Below are 22,522 nucleotides of genomic sequence, written 5' to 3'. Positions count from 1 at the left end.
TGGATGCACATTGAGGCCATAGTCTTAAGTGAAATAAATAGTACACACGTACAAATACCAAACAGTCTCTCTGGTATGAAAAACTAAAAGTGCAAATAAGGTTCAAATGGTATAAATGATAATATGAAATAGGAAGTAAAGGTCTAAAGGAGTAGGGGAAGTGGGAAGGGTAGAGGAAAGGAAAGAAGGGAAAAGAAGAAATACGAGAAAAGCAAAAAATGGAAACAAAGTCTCTGTAAATAGGGAAGGGTGGAGGGGGTAAAGGGAGGGCAGGGAAATGGGGGAAAAAATAAGAACTGAGATACATCATGTAAAGGTACAAGATCCCAACTAGGAATTTTTTTTTTTTTTTTTTTTTTGCTGTATAGGAATTGAATCCAGGTCCTTCATACTGAGCTATATCCCAAACCCTTTCAAATTTTTTTTTTTTTTTGAAGCAGGGTCTCACTAAGTTGCCCTGTCTAGGCTTAAACTTGTTATCCTCCTGCCTTAGCCTTCCAGTGTGCTGGGATTACAGATGTGCACCACTACAGTGTACTAGAAAAGCACACTCTTACATCAGTAATTATGGCTTTCCTGATATGTTAATTATTCATGTATTCAAATAATATCTGAATACTTTCTGCATGTGAGGGTGTTGTATGTACAGTGATGAGATACAAACAACATATCTTTATTTAATTAAGTTTGGAGCTTTTCAATAGCAATTTTTACTTGAATAAATGAAAATAAAGATCCACAAATGTCCAGAATACAAGTTCCTGATCGAGACTTAAATCTAGCTATAGAGCATCTGTTAATCCAGTGTTTTTTTTTGTTTTTGTTTTTTTTTTTGGTACTAGGATTGAACTCAGGACCTTGCACTTGCAAGGAAGGCACGGTGCCACTGAGCTAAATCCCCAGCCCCTATTTATACAGTTTTTGAAGAACAAAGCATCAAGTCATCTAAAAGTAGAGTTTTTTTTAAAAAAAAAAGATTTAAAGTGGCCGGAGATTTAGCTCAGTGGCTCTGTGCCTACCTCCCAAGAGCAAGGTCCCGAGTTCGATCCCCGGTACCAAAAAAAAAAAAAAAAAAAGATTTAGAATTCACCTTCACCTTTTTAATTTCCTAGCTATGTAATTTGGGAAAATTACAATTTCTTTGAGCCTTTTCTTAGAGGAGAATTGTAATTATGGCTAACCCAGTAGAGCCAAAAGAAAGCTGAGGTTATCTGATGCAGTCCAGATGATATAGGTATTCAAGAAGGAAGAAGAAAGGACAGTTACAGATGCTCAACGGATCTTCTTACAAAGGGAATTAGAGAATGGAACCAGAGTTATGGAACAATGGTGGGGAGCAAGCAGTAAATTTGTTTAAAGGTCCTTTTGTTTAGGTCATCCTTCACAAGGAGAAGTAAACCAAAGAATGGCAAAAGCTATGAGTCTGTTCATAGATAAAGCTTGTTGAATGAGAGCTTTATTATATCATGACTTGGCAGAGCTATTCTACTGAGAAATTCTTAATCTCAGTATCTTTAATAAAGTCCCTTTCTCTTAAGTTGATCCTATTTCTCAGAAAATAATCTTCCAATCCCTTGCCTTGAGGGCAAACTCCCAGTTTCTGGAGGAAGAACTGGGAAAGGGGAGAGGCTGCTGTCATTCTCATTATGTATTTGGCATTCACACAAGCTTATTTGTAGCAAGACAGAATTTCTGTAGATCTGTATTTCCCAGGTCTGTGAGAGCCTTTCTTTCTTAAGAATAAATGCACAAGTAGCTGGACATGGTGAAGTGTGCCTGTAATACCAGTTCTCAGCAGTGTAGACAGGAATATGGCAAGTTTGAGGTCAGCATGGGCTACATAAGGAGACCCTGTCTCTAAAAACAAAACAAAACAAACAACAAAACATAAGAAATAAGTGAAGATTCAGTCTTCAGCTACGGTAATAGGAAAGGCAATTGTCTATTTACAAAGATTAGGAAAGGATGTGAGAGGGGAATCCAACTACATCTTAAGCAGTCCTTTCAATTCTCTATTTTTATGTTCTAGCTCTACATTATCCTCTTGGCTTTCAGAGGTGCATGGTTGTCTGTCTCCAATCCCTGAGCCTTTTGGGATTCTGTAAACTGGGCTGCTTCAAGGCTTTTCCCATCGCCTTGGGAAAAGTTTTCTTATGTTTGCTAGGTAAAGATCATTACTCCATCACTTTCTACTTTTCAATATTTTATTACTGTTACCTCCTATTTTGCTTGTAGGTTTATACATTTAAAAAATCCTTGTTTCAGTGGGGTTTGGGTGGTAACAGAAGTTAAATGTGTATGTGTGTGTGTGTGTGTGTGTGTGTGTGTGTGTGTGTGAGATTTGGTCACTTTAGCAGAAATTTCTCCATCTACTGTTCATTTCTTCTCCAATCACGTCTACTCTATATTGACTGATTAGAAAATATCCTCCAGTTTTCAAAAGCATAGGTCCTTTCTATACTTCTCTTTTCTTTTTTTTTATACTTCTCTTTTCTACCAGCAACTTTCTATACCTGAAATACTCTTTCTCCCAATTCTTGTCTGACAAATGCCTTCTGTGATCACCTCCTTTGTATCCCAAATCCAGTAGCCCCGTAAGAGCTTTTACGATACTTTCCATACAGTACCTCTGCCAGTGCCTATTCTACTATATTATAAATATTAGTTTATATATGAGTCTTTCCTTCTAAATTGTGAACTCCTTGAGAACCAGGATTATATCTTATCATCTCAGTATGTCCAGTACCTAGTAGAGACACGAAGATAGAAATTGGAAAATATTTGAAGGAACAGAAAAGAGGAAAGGAATAAAACACATACCGTGATTAAGCAGGATGTTTTACTGATTAATATATTCCTAACAATACACCTAAATCTCTCAATTGGTTTTCAGCAGTACTTGAATATCCTTAAAACTTTCTAGATTGTTAATTCAGTCTGATGTCCAAAGTTCGGGGTGCCAGAAGGCTTTTTTTTCCCTCATACTTTTAAACTTCTATGTAATTTCCTATTATTCTAAACCCTCAGTCTAAGAAGCCTAGAAGAAGTTATACAGAAACAAATTAAATTTTTTTTTTTGTACCAGAGATCGAACTCAGGACCTTGGGCTTATGAGTCAGGCAGTGGCACCACTGAGCTAAATCCTCTATCCAGTATTTATATTATTAAAAAATTTGAGAGTTTAAGTGTTCTTACCACAAAAATGGTAACTATATGAAATAAAGATTTATCTCATTTTACTTTGAAAAAATTTCAAATACGTATCAAAGTTGAAAGAATTTCACAGTAACCCTCTATACAATTACCATGTAGATTTTACTATGCTTGCTTTATCCCTTTATCCCATCTGTCTATTCATTAACCCACCTTATTTTTAGTGGACTTCAAATTAATTGACATCATTATACTTCTCTATAAGATCTCAGCACGCATGTAAGTAGAACTGTATACTTCTGCTATACAATTTACATACAATAATGAAATACTGGACATAACTTAAATGTACATTTAGCAAGTTTTGATAAACATGCCATAATGTTTTTGAGATTCATCCCTGGGTTGTGTGTATCATTATTTATTTTTACTGCTGAATAGTTTTACATTGTAGGATATAGAAGAATTTTTTTGTTTTTTTTTATTGCTACATGTTTGCAGTACACAATGAACACATTCATCATTTGGGACTTGTACGTGTATATAACACATTTCAATTTTTAAAAAACCCTTTCCTCTCCCCTCCAACCCTCCTCTCTTGCTCATTTACAAAAGCTCTCTCCATTTTTCCCTTCAATTCTTTTTTCCCTTTAAATCCCTTTTCCCACCCCCATCTCTTGTTCCCATTTCCACTGGAACAAGTTCTTCCTACTTCCTCATATCTATCCTCTATTTTGCTCATTATTTTTTCTTTGGGTTTCTCACACAAGAGAAACAATGTGATATTTAAACTTGTGTGTATGATTTATATCACTTAGGATTATGGTCTCAGGTACATTCATTTACCTAAAGTGTCTCAGGTTTATCTTTCTTTAAAGCAGAGTAGTATTCTCTACTAGTTTTGTTTTTTTGCTATGTAGTTTTGCTATGTAGTTCAGGCTGGCCTTGAACTCACCATGTAGCCCAGGCTGGCTTCGAACTTGCAGCAAACATCCTGCTTCAGCCTTCTGAGTGCAGAGATTACAGGCATGCACCACCATGCCCTGCTCTTTTTGTTAATCACATTTTCTTTATCCATTCATCTGTTGATGTGCATATGGACTGTCTCCAAGATTTAGCTATTGTAAAATGCACTGCTATAAACATAGGTATGCATGTATCACTGTGGTATGATGACTTTAACCCTTTTGGGAAGATACTTAAAAGGGGAATAGCTGGGTCAAATGGAACTTCTAGTTTTAGTATTTTTGTTTTTAAAACTTAACATGTGATGGACACCTAGGCTATTTTTAGTTTTAGGATATTATGAATAAAGTTCCTGTGGTTATTTTGTAGAAGTTGTTTTGAGGACATACGTTTTCATTTCTGCTGGATAAGACCCAAGAGTTGAAACTGCTAGATCCTGGGATAGGTATAAGTTTTATAAGAATGTTTTAGATTTTTTTTCAGTGATTGTACCATTTTACATGCCCTAAAACAAAGTGCGAGAGTTCCAATTACTTTACAGTTCTGCCAATACTTAGCACTGTTAGCCTTTTTAATTTTAGTCATTCTAATAGTTTTGTATATCTCATGGTTATTTTAATTTGCATTCCCCTGATGATTAATAATACTGAGTACTCTTTCCTGTGCTTACTGATAATTCACATGTCATATTTACTGAGGTGTCTGTGCACAGCATGTTCATATTGTCCATTTTTCTTGATTTCTTTAACTGACAAAATTATATGTATATTTATTATGCACAACATGTTTTGAAATACATACACACCGAGAAATAGCTGCACTGAGCTGATTAGTATATGCACTGCCTTCCATACCTAATATATTCTGTGGGAAGAAAACTTTTTGTTTGTATTTATTTTTTAAAGGTGCTGATAACTGAAGCCAGGGCCTTCACTCATGCTAGGCAAACACTCTATCACTGAGGTATACCCGCAGCTGCTGGCTTTTTACTAGGAAGTTCTTCATATACACACACAATACTAGTTGGAATATACAGTCCACCAAAAAAATGTATGCATACTTCAGCAGCTCGCTGTACTAATAAATGTCTGGAAGCTAATGGCCACCACTTTGAGCACCTCTTATAATTGTAAAGGCCAAAGGTAACTTGTATTAATCTCAAGATGCCTCAATAAATTTAGTACTATTTATTTCCTGATGCATATATTTTTAGGCAGATTCCATATAGTATCTTAGAAATATTTTTTCAGTCTTGCCTATTGTTGTCTTTTGATTAACAGAAATTTTAATTGTGCTAAGGTCTAATTGTAATTTTTTTCTTTTTTGAATATTGCTTTCTATGACCTAAGCAAGTATTGTTCATTCTCATCATGATACTATTCCACGTTTTCCTCTGTTTTATAGGAATTAGCTCACTGGTAGTCTGTGCTTAGCATGCAGATGAGACTAGGTTCAATCCCCAGCACTCTCCAAAATTTTTTAATAGTTGTTGCTTTACATCTTATATCTCTGTTCTTTCTCAAGTCCTGTTTTCTGATATATATATATATTTTTTTTTTTCTTCCCACAGATCAGAAGAAATCTTCCTCTCCCTATTGCACTGTTTTGATGTCTTTGTCAAAAATGCCACAAATGTGGGTCTATTTCTGAATGTTTTTTTCCACTACCTATTTGTTGATGTTTATGTCAATATAATAATGTCCTGATTATTGTGAATTCATAGTAAGGTTTAAAATCAGATACTCCTAAATGTTTTGGCCATTTTAAGTCCTCTGGATTTCCATATACATTTTAGAATCCAGTTGTCAGTTTCTAGAAAGTCACCTGTAATTTTGATTTGGATTGCATTTAATCTATAGCTGTATTTACAGAAAACTCACATCTTAACAATACTGTCTTTCACATCTCCTCTTACTTTTAATAATTCAAACCTAGCTGATTATTTTGTTAGTATTCTGATATTTGCTCCCTTTTATCCAATTTTTCTTCCCCCCTTCCCTCCGCAGTACTAGAGATTGAACTCATGGTCTTCACAGTGAACTGGATCCCTAGCACTACCACCCCCACGACCCACTTTTTTGAGACAGTCTTGCTAAATTGCTCAGGCTGGGCTCAAACTTGCAAACTTCCTGACTTAATCTCCTATAATGCTGGGATTATAGATGTGTGCCACCGTGCCTCTGTAAGTATTCAATTTTTAAATTATTTCAATCATTGTATATTCAAATTGGATTATTCCTATATATAATTTTGGAGAATCTAAGTGTTTTTGCTTTTTTCTGTTGACATTATACTGGCTTATTTCCTTGGTATTTGTTAATTTTAAAATTGTAAATTTATAGTTTATTGAGTTTACTCTATGGCAATTCTGACTGCCTAAACCAGGGATACATTATTTCCAAAAGCTTCTTCTGGAGATAAAAGTAGAGGGCATATTACTGACTAGGATGACATTATATTTTTTCAATGAAAAACTTTCCGGTATAATCAGCCAGCCAGGGCTTATAGAAGCCAATGCTTAATTGTGCTCACAAACCTGGTTTTACCAAATATTAATTGTTCAGGGCTTTATTTAGCCTATTTGTCCTTTTCTCATGAGTATAGTGAGTAGTATATTTAGAGACTTTCTTTTCTTCTTGGGAGAAACAATGTATCAAAATCATGATTTATGCTTGTTTGTTTGCAATTTTCCAAGATCTATTCCTATGTTGATGAGAAAGTTCCTCATACCATGCTGTTTGTCATGATGCTGGAAAGGAGGCCTTCACTAGGATTTCAAATTATAATTTGTTGTTAAAAGACATTACTATTGGGTTGGGGATTTAGCTCTGTGGCACCACGCCTGCCTTGCAAGTGCAGGGTCCTGAGTTTGACCCCTGATACCAAAAAAAAAAAAAAAAAAAAAAGGCATTACTATCTCAATCACACTAACAAGCTTTAACCCTATACCCAATAAAAACAGACTTAAGAATATGATATTTTAAAAGAGATTTTTGGTAATTTCAGTTTCAAAATATTAAAATATGATCAGTTCTTTGAGATGTGATAATATGTAGGAATTAGTCTACAACCTCTATAAAGCAATGCCATACAAAACTTATCTTGGCATTCAAAGAACCTAATAAACAAAATACCCCTTTTGCAGAATGTTCCATTTTAATTTTCCCTTGAGGACAGGAAAAAGAATAACTTTAGGTCATGAAAAGCAAAAATTACTGAAGTTTTTGAATCACTCCTTAAAAATTAGTTCATTTAATGTTTCATTTTTTTGTCAAATGTTTCATTTTTAAAACACTAAAACAGATGACTGACCTCTCTGCCTTGAAACTACACTTGTGTAAAAACATGTTCAGAATGTCATGTTAAAGCCCAGTTAATAAATCCCAAGTTTAGGTAATAAAGAACTCATTAAAAAAAGAATCACACATGTAGACCCATTCATAACTGAGAAGAACATCTATATGCTAAATAATACCATGTGCTTGATGAAGCACAGGATCTATTTTTATGTACATATGAATTACTGAATCATAAAGTCCCTTGAATTCAGGTGTATCTGAAAGGGGCAAAAAACATTCATGAACTATCTTTCTTTCAGAAATGATTAGTCAAGTGAAAAAGATCTGTAGCTGTACTAATTGTATGTACTAAGTTAAGTTTTGGCAAAGCCTTAAAACTTGGTTCTTCAGTTAATAATCAGTAGAGAAAGTACTAATAGAAAAAGGCTCTTAAAATAGGTTTTGTAATTTTAATATCAATTATTGTGGAATCAGGGAATTACCTAATTTTAGAGCTTCTGGAGACCAGGATCTGTTAATCCTACTCCTTTATTTTCTATAATGGTAGTGACAAAGTCACTGTAGCAAAGTAACAAAAGCCATGTGGCCTCTTTTTATTTTAGTTTTTGGTAGTACTGGGAGTTGAACTCAGGAGATCAAGAGTCTAGGCAAGAACTCTATCACTAAGCTACATCCCTAGCCTTTTGTAAACATTGTTTTTACTTTAAGATAACGTTTTGCTAGGTTACCCATACGTTAGCCTCAAACTTGCAAACATCCTGCCTCAGCCTCCCAAGTAGTTGGAATTACAAACTGTGCCACCACACCTGTCTATGTGGTATTTTTCATGGGCAGATTTGTTATGGTTTATTTTTCTCTTAAGTATATTCCAAATTTCCTTTCTACAAAAATAAGAATCTTTTAAAATTATAATATATGCTCATTATTTTATGTAACTGAGTTATGTGTGTATTTCAAGCAGAAGAAAGCTTAAAGTGAAAGTCAAAACTGTTCTAATTCATATCCCAGAAATAACTACTATTAAGGATTTAGTGTAAATATCATCCAGATTTCTACTACCATCTACATTCACATATACATGTAACTGTAGGTCAGACAGTCATATCTACTCATACTTTATATAACTTCTTTTTTTTGTCCATTTAGCAATATATAACAGAAGTTTTTCCAGATCAATACATACATAGAAGTGTTGCTACTTAGTAGCTGAGCAGTATTCTAAAGAGTTATATTGTAATAAAATAAATCTATATCCAAATATAGTAAGTATTTACGTTTTTAATATTTGCTATTTTAAATTATCATAGCAAATGTTTTTATTGCTATAAACCTACAATACATAATTAATACATTCACTATGTGGAACTGCTACATAAACATACTGTATCTGGATCCTTTTTACTTCCCCATCCTTTTCCCTTCCCTCTCCACAAAATTTGTCTCCCTGTTTCCTATCATCTATATTTTGCTCTTTAAATTATTTATACTTTGGGTTTCTCAAATAAGAGAAATTGTACGATATTTAATCTGTGTATGATATATTTCATTTAGCATTATGGTCTCAAGGGGCATCCATTTTCCTACAAGTGACTCAAATTTATCCTTCTCTTATTATAGTGTCTTATACTCAGAAGGAAGAATGTATTTCCAGGTACAGTGAACCATTTTCTACTTTGTCAGTTCATTTATGTAAAGTGTCTATTATAAGATTATATATATATATTTTTGGTACCGGGGACAGAACTTGGGACCTTGCGCTTGCTGGGCAGGCGAGAGAACCACTGAGCTAAATCCCTGGCCTCTATAAGATTATATTTTTGATGCTAGACTGAATCATTACAGATATTAAGTAAGAATTTCTGAGAAACACATCTTTTAAAATTGAGAAAACAGATATATGCTGTGCTAAAAAAAAAATCTAACAGCAGTACCATAAGACATAAAATACATAAAAGATACTAAAGAATAATGACATAATGAGCACGCACAAACATAGTTTCAGAAACAGAAAATTATCATCACCTTTGGAAATCTCTAGGTTCACTAGCCTTCTCAGTTCCCTAGAAATAAGTTTCTTAAATTTTTTTTCTTATTACCTTGATTTTATTTTTTACCACATGCTTGTATCACTAAACATCCCTGAATATATGCTTTTGAATTTTAGACAAGTAGAACTACAATATAATTGAGCTTTTTATTTTTGCATAAAATTCTTAAGATTCATCCACATCATCCTTTGTAACAGATTCATTTGTTATCTCTGCTAAATAACATTTTTTCATTTGTTATCTCTGCTAAATAACATATTTATCCAATTCTAATGTTGGTTGGCATATGAGTTGTTTTAAGTTTTCTGCTATTTTAAAGAGTGTGGCTATAAACATTTTTGCACATGTTTCTTGGTATATGTGGACAAAAGTTCCTCTAAGAATAGAATCCCTGGGTCACAGAATATTCTTCAAATGCAGCTACATTAGATAACAGCAAATCATATTTTCTGTCTTATGTGAGGCATGATCAAAAATACAACAGCTATCTAATTTTTAATATAAGTTTTACAATAAAAGACACATTAATATTAATCTAACTCAGAATACTCCCTCTCACTTCAAACACATCTATCCCATCAACTAAGTGTCTTTAGTTGTGCTGTTGTGGCTGCCATGATTTCCTAAATCAATTCTCAGTGTTTACCTTTCATAGTTATTTTGACATTGAGAAAGAGCCAGAAGCTGTACGATGCCATATATGGTGAATAAAGTGGATGAGGATATACCACATTTCTATGAGTCTACCTTTCCACTGGATGGCATTCAGGAGTAGCTTTCACTGTATTTTTTTTTTTATCATACCTTTTAAAGACACTCACAAAAGAGGACTTCTAGAACTGCTGCAGAAGGTGCCAAGAATAATGGGATAAGTATGCTTGAAGTGAGGTGGAGTATTCTGAGGAGGATTAATAGCAATGTCTGGGGCCAGGGATTGAGCTCAGTAGTTTTGCCGCCTGCTGCGCAAGCACAAGGACCCAAGTTCAATCCCCGGTACCAAAAAAAAAACCAAAAAAACCCCCAATGCCTGTTACTGCATTACATTTTTAAAATTTAAACATTCACCATATATTTTGATCATCCCTATATCTTATTAGTTATGTCTTATAAAATTTTCTAAAGTAGTTGTACCAATTTACACATTAATCAACAGAGTTTACATGTTGTTAGTTCCACAACTTTGTTAACACTTGGTACTTTTTTGTTTTGTTTTGTTTTGTTTTTTGAGACAGGGTCTCACTGTTTATTTCAGGCTGGCCTGAACGCGGTACGTTTATCCCAGGTTGGCCTTAAACTTGCAGTGATCCTCCTGCCACAGCCTTCTAAGTGCTGGGATTACAGGCATGCACCACCATACTTGGTATCAACACTTGGGACTTTTATGTTCATGCCAAAGAGTAAATGTAAAAGGTTATATTTTCTTTCAATTATTGATATAAATCATCTTTTTGTAGATCACCTTTTTATACACTTATTAACCAACTGGGTTTTCATCTTTTGCCATTTTAAAATTAAGTTGTCTTTATGAACATGCAGGACAAATCACTGGTAGTTACAAGCTTTGCAAAAATCTCTGAGGTTTTTGCTTTCATTCTTTGGTATTTTTTTTGATATACAAAACTTCTTAGTCAAATTTGCCAACCTTCTCTTCAAGATTGGCACTGTTTGTAACTTGTTAAGCAAATTTTTTTCCTACCCTAAAGTCATAAGAATATCTCCTGTGTTGTGTTTGGAACATTTTAAATGTTAAGGTTAGTTTTTGTGGTTCTTCATATTTAAGTTTTATTCAGTGGAATTGGTTTGTCCATATGATGTGAGATATGTGTACACTTCTTGTGTTGGGTATATTATATATGTGGTTATCCAAACACCTCACCATATTTATTGAATTGTTCATCATTTCATCACTGGTCCAAGATGCCATTTGGCCATAAGTCACAATTCTATACATGTATGTATGTGCTTTGGAAATAATGATTCTCTTCTATCTGTTAATTTGAGTAACATTATATAAACTCCACACTGTCTTAATTACTATGATCTTAAACTCATTTTTTGATTACTGACAAAGCAAATTCTCATTCTTTGGTTGTTATTCTCTAGTAGTATGTTGGCAATTATAAGGCTTTTGCTCTTCTACTTGGGAAAGGAATTATACTGCCTCTTTATTTTGGGGAGGATTGATATCTTTATTGTATGAAGTCTTTCAATCCAGAACATGCTATATTTTCTTATTTGCTTAGGCTTGCTTTCACCTACAAATTTTATTATTATATCCTGTAATTCTTGCTTTAACATACATTTTGTTTACTTTATATGGAGTCCCATAGTTTTTAGATTCTCAATATTTAAATATTTTTTTTCTTGAAAAAGGATTTTTGCATCACTTGTAGAAAAAAAGATGCCACTGTCCTAGAACAGCTAATAAGAGAAACAGATTAATAGCTTCACTTAATTTGGATCTTCATTATTTTGTGATATGTTTATTTCTGTAAGATCATTTATGTTTTAAAAAATAAACCCACTAGAAAATTCTTCTTTTGTGCTTTAAACTCACAAAGTCCTTACTAAATAATTAATTCATTTATCATTTGGATTATCCACCATTAACTGCCCTCTGGCTTACAGTACAACTAAAAATTGACTGAAAAAGGTTACTATGACAATAGATTTATGACTCAGTGCTTTAAAAATGACTTTTCATTTTCAAAGAGCTTGCTTGTAAAACAAAATTACCTAGTACTTTTCAAGAGAAAACAACAAAGAATGGAAAACTTAATATTTAGGAAATGAGTTAAGTGTCTCTGAGGAAAACAGTATGGATATTGGATCTTCATCCCATTAGCTGTGGCAGCCTTAAGAACTTAATATATTGGTAATTACTAAAGATCCTAGAAATACATAAGTATTCTTAAACATGATGAGTAATCTGAAAGGACTAAAAATTACCTGTAGAGTACAATTCATCATCCTTATTATGTAATCAAATTGTTGATGGTCCAATATCGCTCGGTTTTGCTGGACATGCAAACCCAGTTCATCTGTGAGACACTGTCTTGCTGCCTTTCCTTTAAGGGCCCTCAGGGCAGCAGGAAGGGTCTGAGGATAAGAGAGTCACAAGTGACCAAAAAGTACCACTGGGAAAAAAATAAATCTCAAACAATCACACTGAATATTCAAATGAATCCTGTAAACTAATAAAGTTATTAGTAAAATTAAACTGCTAGGGAAGATGTAATTTGCTATTAACATCATTAAGAAATAGAGTTGGGGTTACTGTTATTTGTAAACTATGACAAAAGATAAGAAGAATTAGCTTATATGGTAAATTGAAAAAAAAATTAAATACATTTTTTTTCCTTAGCTTAACAAAACATTACCATATAAGAGCTGAAAGCAAGAGAAGCAAAAGAAAATCTACATTTCAATCATAAGAAAAAATAGAAAGAAAAGGAAAGAAGGAAGGAAGTGAGCAAAAATCCTTTACTAGAGGCAAGGATCATTTAGTACAACGGTAAAACAACTGTACATGCTTCACCAGCCTCCGAATAGATGTTGAAAAGTATAATAAGGAAAGGTTACACTGTATTCAGTATGCTTCAATAAAGATAAGAAAATTTAAGGGGATATGTGTAAATTTAATACCAGTTTTTATAATCTATGAGACAGTCTAGACTCTTTGCAATAAATGAAATTATATTTAAATATTAAGTTTCTAAGCAATAGTTGCTAAGCAAAATAGGGTTTAAAGAACAATGTTTTAAGTTTGAGGAAAAAAATATTACCATTGGTACTTCTCTTATAGGCTACAGTGATTTGGCTTGGACTATAGTTTTGAATCTTAGACTCTATTCATTTAAAGTGACCGAAACAATGGAAGGACATTTTATTAGGGCAAAGGAGAGAATTTAGAGAGGTCAGTTGGCAACCTCAACAAGTAAATCTGAGATGGAAATAATTAAATGCTTACTTGGGAAAGATGGTATTTTATTACCTTTTCAGTCTCCAAAGTTTTGTTCTCAAATATGAATGAGATACAGTTTCTAACAACTTCCAGTCTCTGTGCACTATTGAAAACTGTCGTCACTTTATCCATTATTGAAACTAGTAAAAAATATTAAAAAAAAACACAAATAAACTTCTCTGCTCATTGCAAAAACCAGGGAAATATTACTTTAAGACTATTAACATGACCAACATTCAAAATTTATTTTTTCCGTTGTTAGATGGTACTGAAGGTACTCAATTTCATTATTTTTATTATATATTCTAATTTTTAAGTATTAGGCTAGTTGATAAATAATTTCACATGATAGAGTCTAATGATATGCTTACCTTATACAAATCAATTCACATTGTAAAGTAAAATTTCACTAAACAAAGGTAAACATCTACTTTTGTTTTGTTTTTGTTTTTGGTACTGGGGATTGAACTCGGGTCCTTGTGCTTGTGAGGCAGGTGTGGCACCATTGAGCCAAATCCCCAGCCCTATTTTTTTTTTTTTTTTTTTTGGTACCGAGGATCAAACTTGGGGTTCTTGTGCTTGTGCAGCAGGCAGCAAAACCACTGAGCTAAATCCCCGGCCCCCCAGCCCTATTTTTAATTGTAAACAAATACATGATATGAAATGTTTGGGTACAGGGCCACAAAAAAATAGCTAATACTAATATGCAAGAAGACTACTGACAGAAAAAGAAGTTATTTCTAAGACATTACTAAGGAAAAACTATATCACACCCCCCCAATTAAACACTACAAATTTGATTTGAGGAAACTTGAAGGAAAGAAATAGCATAAAAAGAGAAATGATTATGACCAATGAATTGCTACACTGGTTTAGGAAAGTCACATTTCAGTGTTTTTTATTCCCACAAATTTAGTACCTTTAATGAAGATATTTAACACCCAATAAGCATAAGGAAAGATACTCAGCATCATTAGTGGCTGTGGAAAAAGTTAGCATCCTTATACATTGCTGTAGAAAATGTAAAATGATCTAGCTGCTCTTGAAAAGTTTGATGTTCCCCCCCCACACTAAATATAAATTAATTACCTTCAACCCAGCCAATTCTACTCCTAGGTATGTAACCAATAAAATAAAAACATATGTCCACACAAAAACCTGAAAATTAATGCTCACAGCAGCATTATTTTAATAGCCAAAAAGTTGAACTAACTCAAACATCTATGAACTGATGAATAAAAACAGTGATAAATATCCTTACTATTCAGCCATAAAAAACAATAAGATACTAATATATGCCTCAATATAAACCTTGAAAATATTACACTAAATGAAAGAAGCCAGCTGGGTGTGGTGGTGCATTCCTGTAATCCCAGCACTTGGGAGGATGAGGCAGGAGGATCAGTGAGTTTGAGGCCACCCTGGGCTACATAGTGAGTTCAAGGCTAGCCTGAGCTACATTGTGAGATCCTGTCTCAAAACATCAATTCCCCGCCCCGGCCAAAAGAAAGAAGCCAGTTATAAAAGATAGTTATATATAAAAGAATATAATTTTATTTACATAAAATACCCAGAATAGGTAAACCTATGACAACAAAAAGTAGATTACTATCTAAATCTGGGGAGGAGGTTTTGGTAGAAATAGGAAGCTACTGCTAATAGGTATAGGATTTCTACTTGGCTTATTAAAATGTTCTGAAACTAGTGGTAACAGTTCAACAACTCTGGGAATATACACACTTATATGGGAGAATTCATGGTATGTGAATTATATCTCAACAAAGAAAAGATTTTATAATGGTAGCAGTTGGGTTAATGATTATACTTTGTGAAAGGCAGTAAATGGAACAGAGCTTCTGACAGTTGATAATAATTCTAGTTATAAGTGTGTTCACTTTGGAAAAATTCATCAAATTATATACTTGTATTTGTGTGTTATATCTTGACAAAAGGTTTACTTTTAAAATAGGCAGACAGACAGACAAATACGTACCAACAGGTGGACCTGCTGGCACAACACATTTCTTTTCCATTCGTGTAGCAGGAGGTGCATTCTGATTCTTAGCAAGATTTTCCTGTATTAATTCCTGAACCAGGGCTTCATTAATCTTTGGGAAAGGAAGAATGTGAACACGCAAGTGTGATCCTTCTGTTGGGCGTGGAACTTTCTGGAATGCCATATGAGGGTTTGGATTCTCCTACAGTATCAGACATAGGTAAAATTATTCAAAAGTTAAAATATTTGACAAAGAGGCAGGAAGGGCAAAGAGGCAGAAAGAACACAGAAACTCATAGGGGGCACACACTGAAATTGGACAGAAAACTGATTATACATATATTTTATTTGTAAATATGCCAAAATTAGAGTTCCGTGATTTATGAGCAGCATCTGGGATGGTCACTTATCTTCTTCTCCCATAAATACTTTCTTCATCTGGTCTCTAGGTTTTCTTGCTATATCTTTCTCCTTTCCCTAATCTCTTAACTATGGGAATATCTCAGGTTTCAGTCCTTGGGCCTCCTTTGTATTAACACTGAATTCCTTGGAAATCACGTCCATTTTCCTGTTAGTCACAAAAATACCAATGATTCACATATATTTATTTCTTGAGCTTCCTCCTGAATTCTACCTATGTACTGAACTATCAACACAAAGAATTTCTGCTTGTATTTAAGTTATTATTATTAATTTAAGTCTGAGAGCTTTAAGCTTGTTTTTTTTTCAGTCTTCCCCACTTTAGTAAACAGCATATTTATTTTTCCAAATCACTCACGTGAAAAGCTTCGAGTCATCGTGTGTGTGTGTTGGGGGGGTACTGGGGATTGAACCTAAGGCTTCTGCACTGAACTGCATCCCAGCCTTGACTTTTAAAATAATTTTATTTTGAGACAAGGTCCTGCTAAATCACTAAGTTTCCCAGGCTGCCCTCAACCTGGGATCTTGTGCCACAGCCAACTAAAGTGCTAGAATTACAGGTATATACCGCTACATGTGGCCCACTTTGAGCATTCTTTAATGCCTCTAACACCCAGTTATCAGTTCCCTTGGCAAACCACTACTATTCCTTCATTCATTTTGCTCCAAACAGAACTTCTTGTTCCTGCCTCGAGGCTTTTGCACTTAACTCTTCCCTCTGCCTGGAATGCCTGTCTTCCCTTGAATTTGGGTTTCTTTGCTCAAATGACATTTTTTCTGGCCACTTTATCTAAATTTATACCCTCTTACCAACATACTCTTTATCCTCCTTATTATCTTTTTCTCTTTGATACTTACAACCCTCTTACATATTATGAATTTTATTTGACACAGTTATGGTCTATCCTCTCACTAAAATAAAGCTTCATGGGGTCAGATGTCTCATGCAATTAAAACTATATGTAGGGCTGGGATTTAGCTCAATGGTTCCAGCGCCTGCCTCGCAAGCGCAAGGTCCTGAGTTCGATCCCCGGTACCAAAAAAATCCCCCAAAACAAAAAGCAAACTATATGTATATAATATAAACACACACATAAACATACACACAGAGTGTTTTTGTTCCCTGAAGTATACTGGTTAATCTAGAAACTGCATAGCATATATAGCAGGCACTCTTTCCTACTGCATCCTAATGAGAACACAATGTTGAATGCACATCAATACTGCAATAATTTAACTAACTTTGCTTAATAATTTAACTAAAATACTTTCACTTGTTTATTTTTTATTTATTTTGGTGCTGAGAATTGAATCCAGGACCTCATACATGCTACCACTGATGTAAACTCCAACGCTTATCAGTTAATACTTTTAAAGACTCTTAGGGCTGGCATGAACTTTTACCTGGTACCTCATTAAGTAGGATTATATTTCAAATACTATAGGTAGAGTGGAATACATTTCTTCTATAATTTTTTCTAGAGAAAGCTTCTTTACATTCTTAGACCAATTCTAACATTGATATCTTTTACAACCAGAAAATTCCTTATTCCCACTGAATCTATGTTACTTCTGGAATACATTAAACTCAGTACTACCCCACATATCCTCCTGGCAGTTAAAAATGTCCAACTGTCATCAACTATTACAACCGCTTCCCCAAAGTTTTTTAGTTATGTGGCCTAGCAAAAGAAAGCTAGGCTAAAACATACGATATAATTAAAGTATCTCAGCAATTTGATGGAAATAAGACTGCTTTAAATATTAAAAACCCTGGGTTCTGGTTCTTGTTCTAGTTCTACTCATCAATGTGATGCTGGACAAATAAGTGTCCCTAAGATATATACTGAGGTTTATCTTACCAGGCTTCTGAGGTGAAATCAGGTTTTCAAAAATTGTTCTTGCCAAAGAAGCCCTCATACATGGTTTGTGTTTCCCCCCATATCACTAGCAAAGACAGGGAAAAATAATTCTTATGTCAACTCTAATTGGACACTTGTTCTAAAGCATATACTGAAAAAACTGTTCCAAAATTCCAAATTCAGTAGCACAGCAGGAAACAAAATCAACACTCAAAGATCAACAGCATTCCTGTACACCAATAACAAACACACTGAGAGGGAAATTAGGGAAATAATACCTTTCACAATAGCATCCAGAAAAAAGAAATACTTAGGAATCCATCTAACCAAGGAAGGGAAAGACCTCCACAATAAAAATTATCATATTCTGAAAAAAGAGATTTGAAGAGGATATCAGACAATGGAAAGATACCCCCTGTTCTTGGATACACAGAATCAATATAGTCAAAATGGCCATACTTCCAAAACTGTTACATATATTTAATGTAAACCCAAACAAAATACCAGTAACATTCCTTACAGAACTGAAGAAAGCACTCTTAAAATTTATATTGAACTAGAAGAGATCTAAAAGCAATTCTGGGCAAGAAAGGTAAGGCAGGGACCGTTACAGTCCCAGATTTGAAGTTATACCACAAAGTTCTGGTGATAAAAACAGCATGGTACTGTATTGGCAAAACAATAACAAAAACAGATTGTGAATCAATGGAACAGAATAGAAGATACAGAAACAACTATAGGCACACTCAACTATGTTATCTTTGACAAAGGGGCAAATCCATTCCCTAGAGAAAGAAAGTGTCTTTAAGAAATGGTGCTGGGAAAACTGGTTGTCTACATGCTGAAAATTAAACCTAGACTCGTATCTCTCACCATGCACTAAACTAAAATCAAAGTGGATAGAAGATCTAAACGTGAGCACAGAAACAATCTGCTGAAAGACAATATAGGTAAAACTCTTGAAGACATAGATGTTGGCAAAATCTTTCTGAACAAAACACCAGTTACACAAGAAATAATACCAAGCATCAACAAATGAGGTCACATCAATTTAAAAAGCTTCTGCATAGTAAGGGAAATTAAGAGACAATGTATAGAATGCAAAAAATTTTTTGCCAGCTACTCCCAAAGGACTAATATCCAGAAAATATAAAGAACTCAAAAAAATTAGACCCAACTGAAACACCCAATTAAAAATCGGCATCTGAAATGAATAGACACTTCTCAATAAAGAAATACAAATGGCTAATAAATATCTTAAAAACAGATCAACATTGCTGGCCATTCGAGAAATACAAATTAAAACAACACTGAGATTCCAGAAAGAATGGCTACCATCAAGAAATGAACCAATAACAAATGCTGGAGAGGTTGTAGGGACTGTAAACTGATTCCACTATGGAAATCAGTATGACGATTCCTCTAAAAACTAAAAATAGAAATTCCATTTGCCTCAGCTATTCCCCTTTTAGGTTTCTTCCACAAAGAGCTAAAGAATCATACCACAATGATGTATGAATACCTATGTTTATAGCAGCACAATTCATAATAGCTAAGTCTCGGAACAGCCTCTATGTCTATCAACTGATGAATGGATAAAGAAAATGTGCTATTTATACACAATGGTGTATTACTGTACCATAAAGAAGTATAAACTTCAGTCATGTGTGGAAAAATGGATGCACCATGAGACCACAATGTCAAGTGAAATAACTCAAGACACACAAGCTTAAATATCACATGGTTTCTTTTATATGAAAAAAATCTATAGATAAAGTATAAATAAAAGATAGTCTCAACTTAGTACAATTGTCTTACATGTGTTATTACGTTCTTTAGCATATTAGTCTGGCTTTTAATCTATATGGACAATTAACTTTATAAGGTCTCATAACAATAAATGAATCTGATGCTGGAAAAATAAAAGGGAGGTGAAGGGAAGGGGAAAAAAGAGAATTGAAGTACGTTATGACATGTACCATATCCCTACAGTGAATGAAATCATTGTGTATTACAAACATGTACTAATAAAAGTCAAAATAAAATAGTAAGTTAAAAAAAACAAAATTCTGCCTCAGATCAATAAAAACATAACTTGTCTATGGTGTCTGAAATTGTTTTTTGCAAAAAGTAGTATGAGCTGTGCAGCTCAGTGGTAGAGTGTTTTCCTAACAGAGATACAGAGACAAAACAGGGTATTGTATGTTAGTTTTTCTGTGTTCTTTGGGTATGCATCCTACCAAATATATTACATTCTTAAAATTTAAAACTATCAATAATCTAAAACATATTAAGAGGGTTGTTTCTTTTTCAGACTGGAGAAGTAATTCATGTGCATCTTGAAGCTTGAATCATTTAAAGTATATTCTTCACCTCTCTGTTTCTATTTATACTTCTTTCTTTCTTTCTTTCTTTCTTTCTTTCTTTCTTTCCTTCTTTCTTTCTTTTTTTTTGGTACTGGGGATCGAACTTGGGACCTTGGGCTTGCAAGCAGGTGGCAGCACCACTGAGTTAAATCCCCGGCCCCTATATTTATTTCTTTATAAGAATAAAATTTAAATATTTCTCGTGAAGCAAATACTCATTATGACAAAATGTAAAACACAAAAAATAAAAGGAGAAAAGATATCTTAACAATGTCTTGTTCCAAAAATGACAAGGCAGTTTAGAAAAGTAAGGCTGCACACAACACTTACAGCCAAAATCTTTTAAGAATTTGTCATATAATATGACATAATATGACAAGTTTATCCTGAACTTTCTAGGTAAGAAGAAAGGTCCAAAAATAGTGAAGGAAATTCTGAATTCCAAAGAATAAATGGGAGTGTCAAGCTTTCCAGATGTCAAACCTTACATAATCTTTAAAAATTAATACAGTATAAGTAGTATTAATGAAGGATTAAAAAGACAAATGGAACAGAATGCTTAGAAACAAGATTAGATGTGGCTGGGGATTTAGCTCAGTGGTTCCAAATCCTGCCTCACAAGCACAAGGTCCTGAGTTTGATCCCCGGTACCAAAAAAAAAAACCCACAAAACGATTAGATGTGGAAAAGTGCTAGAAAGAAGTACGGTAGCATAACAATTCAGAGGAAAGGTTAGATAATTCAGTGAGAGATGTAGTACACTAAAGTAATATAGTTTGTGTTTTGTTGATTTCAGGATGCCTAGGTTCAAACCTCAGTCTGGCCACTTACTAGCCATGTGAGCTGGTACAATGTCAATTCACTCATTGCTTTGTGTTTTAGTTTCCTTATATGTGCTGAAGCTAACAACACAGTGCCTATGGCATAAGGTTGTGTGAGGATCGTTGCGTGCTGTTACAGGAAAGATTTTCACCATATCACTACTTATATTTTATTAATAATAGTAATAATTCTACTACTACTACTACTACTACTACTACTACTACTTCTACGAGTAGTAGTAGTAGTACCCAGTAAGGGTTTAATTATAAATAACTTATTAAATAAAATATGCTACCATTATTTATTAATAATTTCCCCATAAGCAATTAGAAACACTGTAAACCCAGCTGGGTGTGATTGTGGACGCCTATAATCCCAGCACCGAGGAAAACTGAGGCAGGAAGATTGCTGAGAATTCAAGGCTAGACTGAAGTACAAAGTGAGACCTTGTCTCAAAAAATCAAAAAAAGAAAAACAAATAAGAAGTATTGTAAACCATTTATATAAACAATGTTAAAAGTTTAGCCTATCTGTAGTTATATAGAAATTCTACACCAAAATGCAGATCATGGGTTAAATTTACTAAGTTAAGATAATTTTAATTTTGTTTAGAAGATTCACAAACGACTCATACTCCCAAGTCTAACACTTGGTTTCCTGGCTGCTGTGTCTGTGCACTGCTGCCCTCTAATGGTCAACAGAACAAATGTAAAGGACCACATTTGGCTCCTTAAACCTAATGTGGTCCCATAAGGACTTTTGTAAAGACAGCAGCAAGAAAGGAACATCAGGTTAGGGTTCATCATACTCCTAAAAACTCTTTTTAAAAAATCTCCTCTTACTTTTATTCCAAATGAGTTTGGAGAGATTCCTTTGCAGGTTAGTGAATTCATTAAAAACTGCAGCTCAATTTTGTTGTTGAATTTCACAAGCAAATCTGTTATTTTTCAACAGTATAAAGGAGCAGCCAAATTTTTTCTGATTTCAGAGAAATGCAGATTCAAAGTAATAACCAACAGTTCAGACAACTAAACACTTACAGTGAACATGGCAATAATTTTGCCTAAGACAACCAAAATGAACTACAAAAGAAAGTCTTGCAAAATGTCTTATCTTAAATAATGTATTTTGAATTTGGATAATGATTTTCAATCCTGATTTGAGAGTATAGTACAGTAATGGGAGATTCAATGAATTTGTCAGTTTTGGAAAAAATGACACATGCCAACTACTCTATAGAGACACGGACTCTTCTCTCTTCTCCTTTGGCAGGTTAAATGAGAATATGCTTATGGCTTGTAGAAGGCAAGGCCAAGAATACACTTTAAAAGCCAAACAAATCAAAACAAAAAAACCTTCAAATCCTACTGGAAATGCAAAGTAGGCAAGAGCCACAATGAAGAAAAAAATTTTTTTTCCTACACACTGGTCTTAGAAGTGAGTGACAAAGCAATGTGATCTTGTTAATGGTACTGGGGATTGAACTCAGGAACTTGTGCTTGCAAGGCAGGCAGTGAAACCACTGAGCTAAATCCCCAGCCCGGTCTTGTTAATGGTTACCAAGTTTCTCAGATTAATTCAGGTATTTCAAGTTATTTAACATGCACAAAGTATACTTAGAGCTAT

At 34.0% G+C, this 22,522-nt stretch overlaps 1 protein-coding gene across 12 annotated transcripts in view; it reads right to left on the bottom strand.

Moving 5' to 3' along the window:
- The window catches only part of Sbf2 (SET binding factor 2), a 450,794-nt gene that overhangs the window by 184,099 nt on the left and 244,173 nt on the right, over positions 1–22,522 (bottom strand). For 6 of the 12 annotated variants that reach the window (XM_087211305.1, XM_087211302.1, XM_087211306.1 and 3 more), the window contains 3 exons: positions 15,424–15,628; positions 13,437–13,570; positions 12,416–12,565 (listed from right to left, as the gene is read on the bottom strand). The exons of 1 other annotated variant lie outside the window; for it this stretch is intronic. In XM_087211305.1, coding sequence (XP_087067431.1) covers positions 12,416–12,565; positions 13,437–13,570; positions 15,424–15,628 — 489 coding nt within the window. The remainder of the gene's footprint in view (positions 1–12,415; positions 12,566–13,436; positions 13,571–15,423; positions 15,629–22,522) is intronic. 5 more of the 12 variants (XM_013074593.3, XM_013074594.3, XM_087211303.1 and 2 more) reach the window with 1 other exon arrangement.

Source organism: Heterocephalus glaber, unplaced genomic scaffold (assembly GCF_053883595.1).
Source record: "Heterocephalus glaber isolate CG9 unplaced genomic scaffold, H.glaber_assembly_v1.0 deba00001428, whole genome shotgun sequence".
Taxonomy (NCBI): Eukaryota; Metazoa; Chordata; class Mammalia; order Rodentia; family Bathyergidae; genus Heterocephalus; species Heterocephalus glaber.
This window is presented reverse-complemented; position numbering and strand designations above follow the sequence as displayed.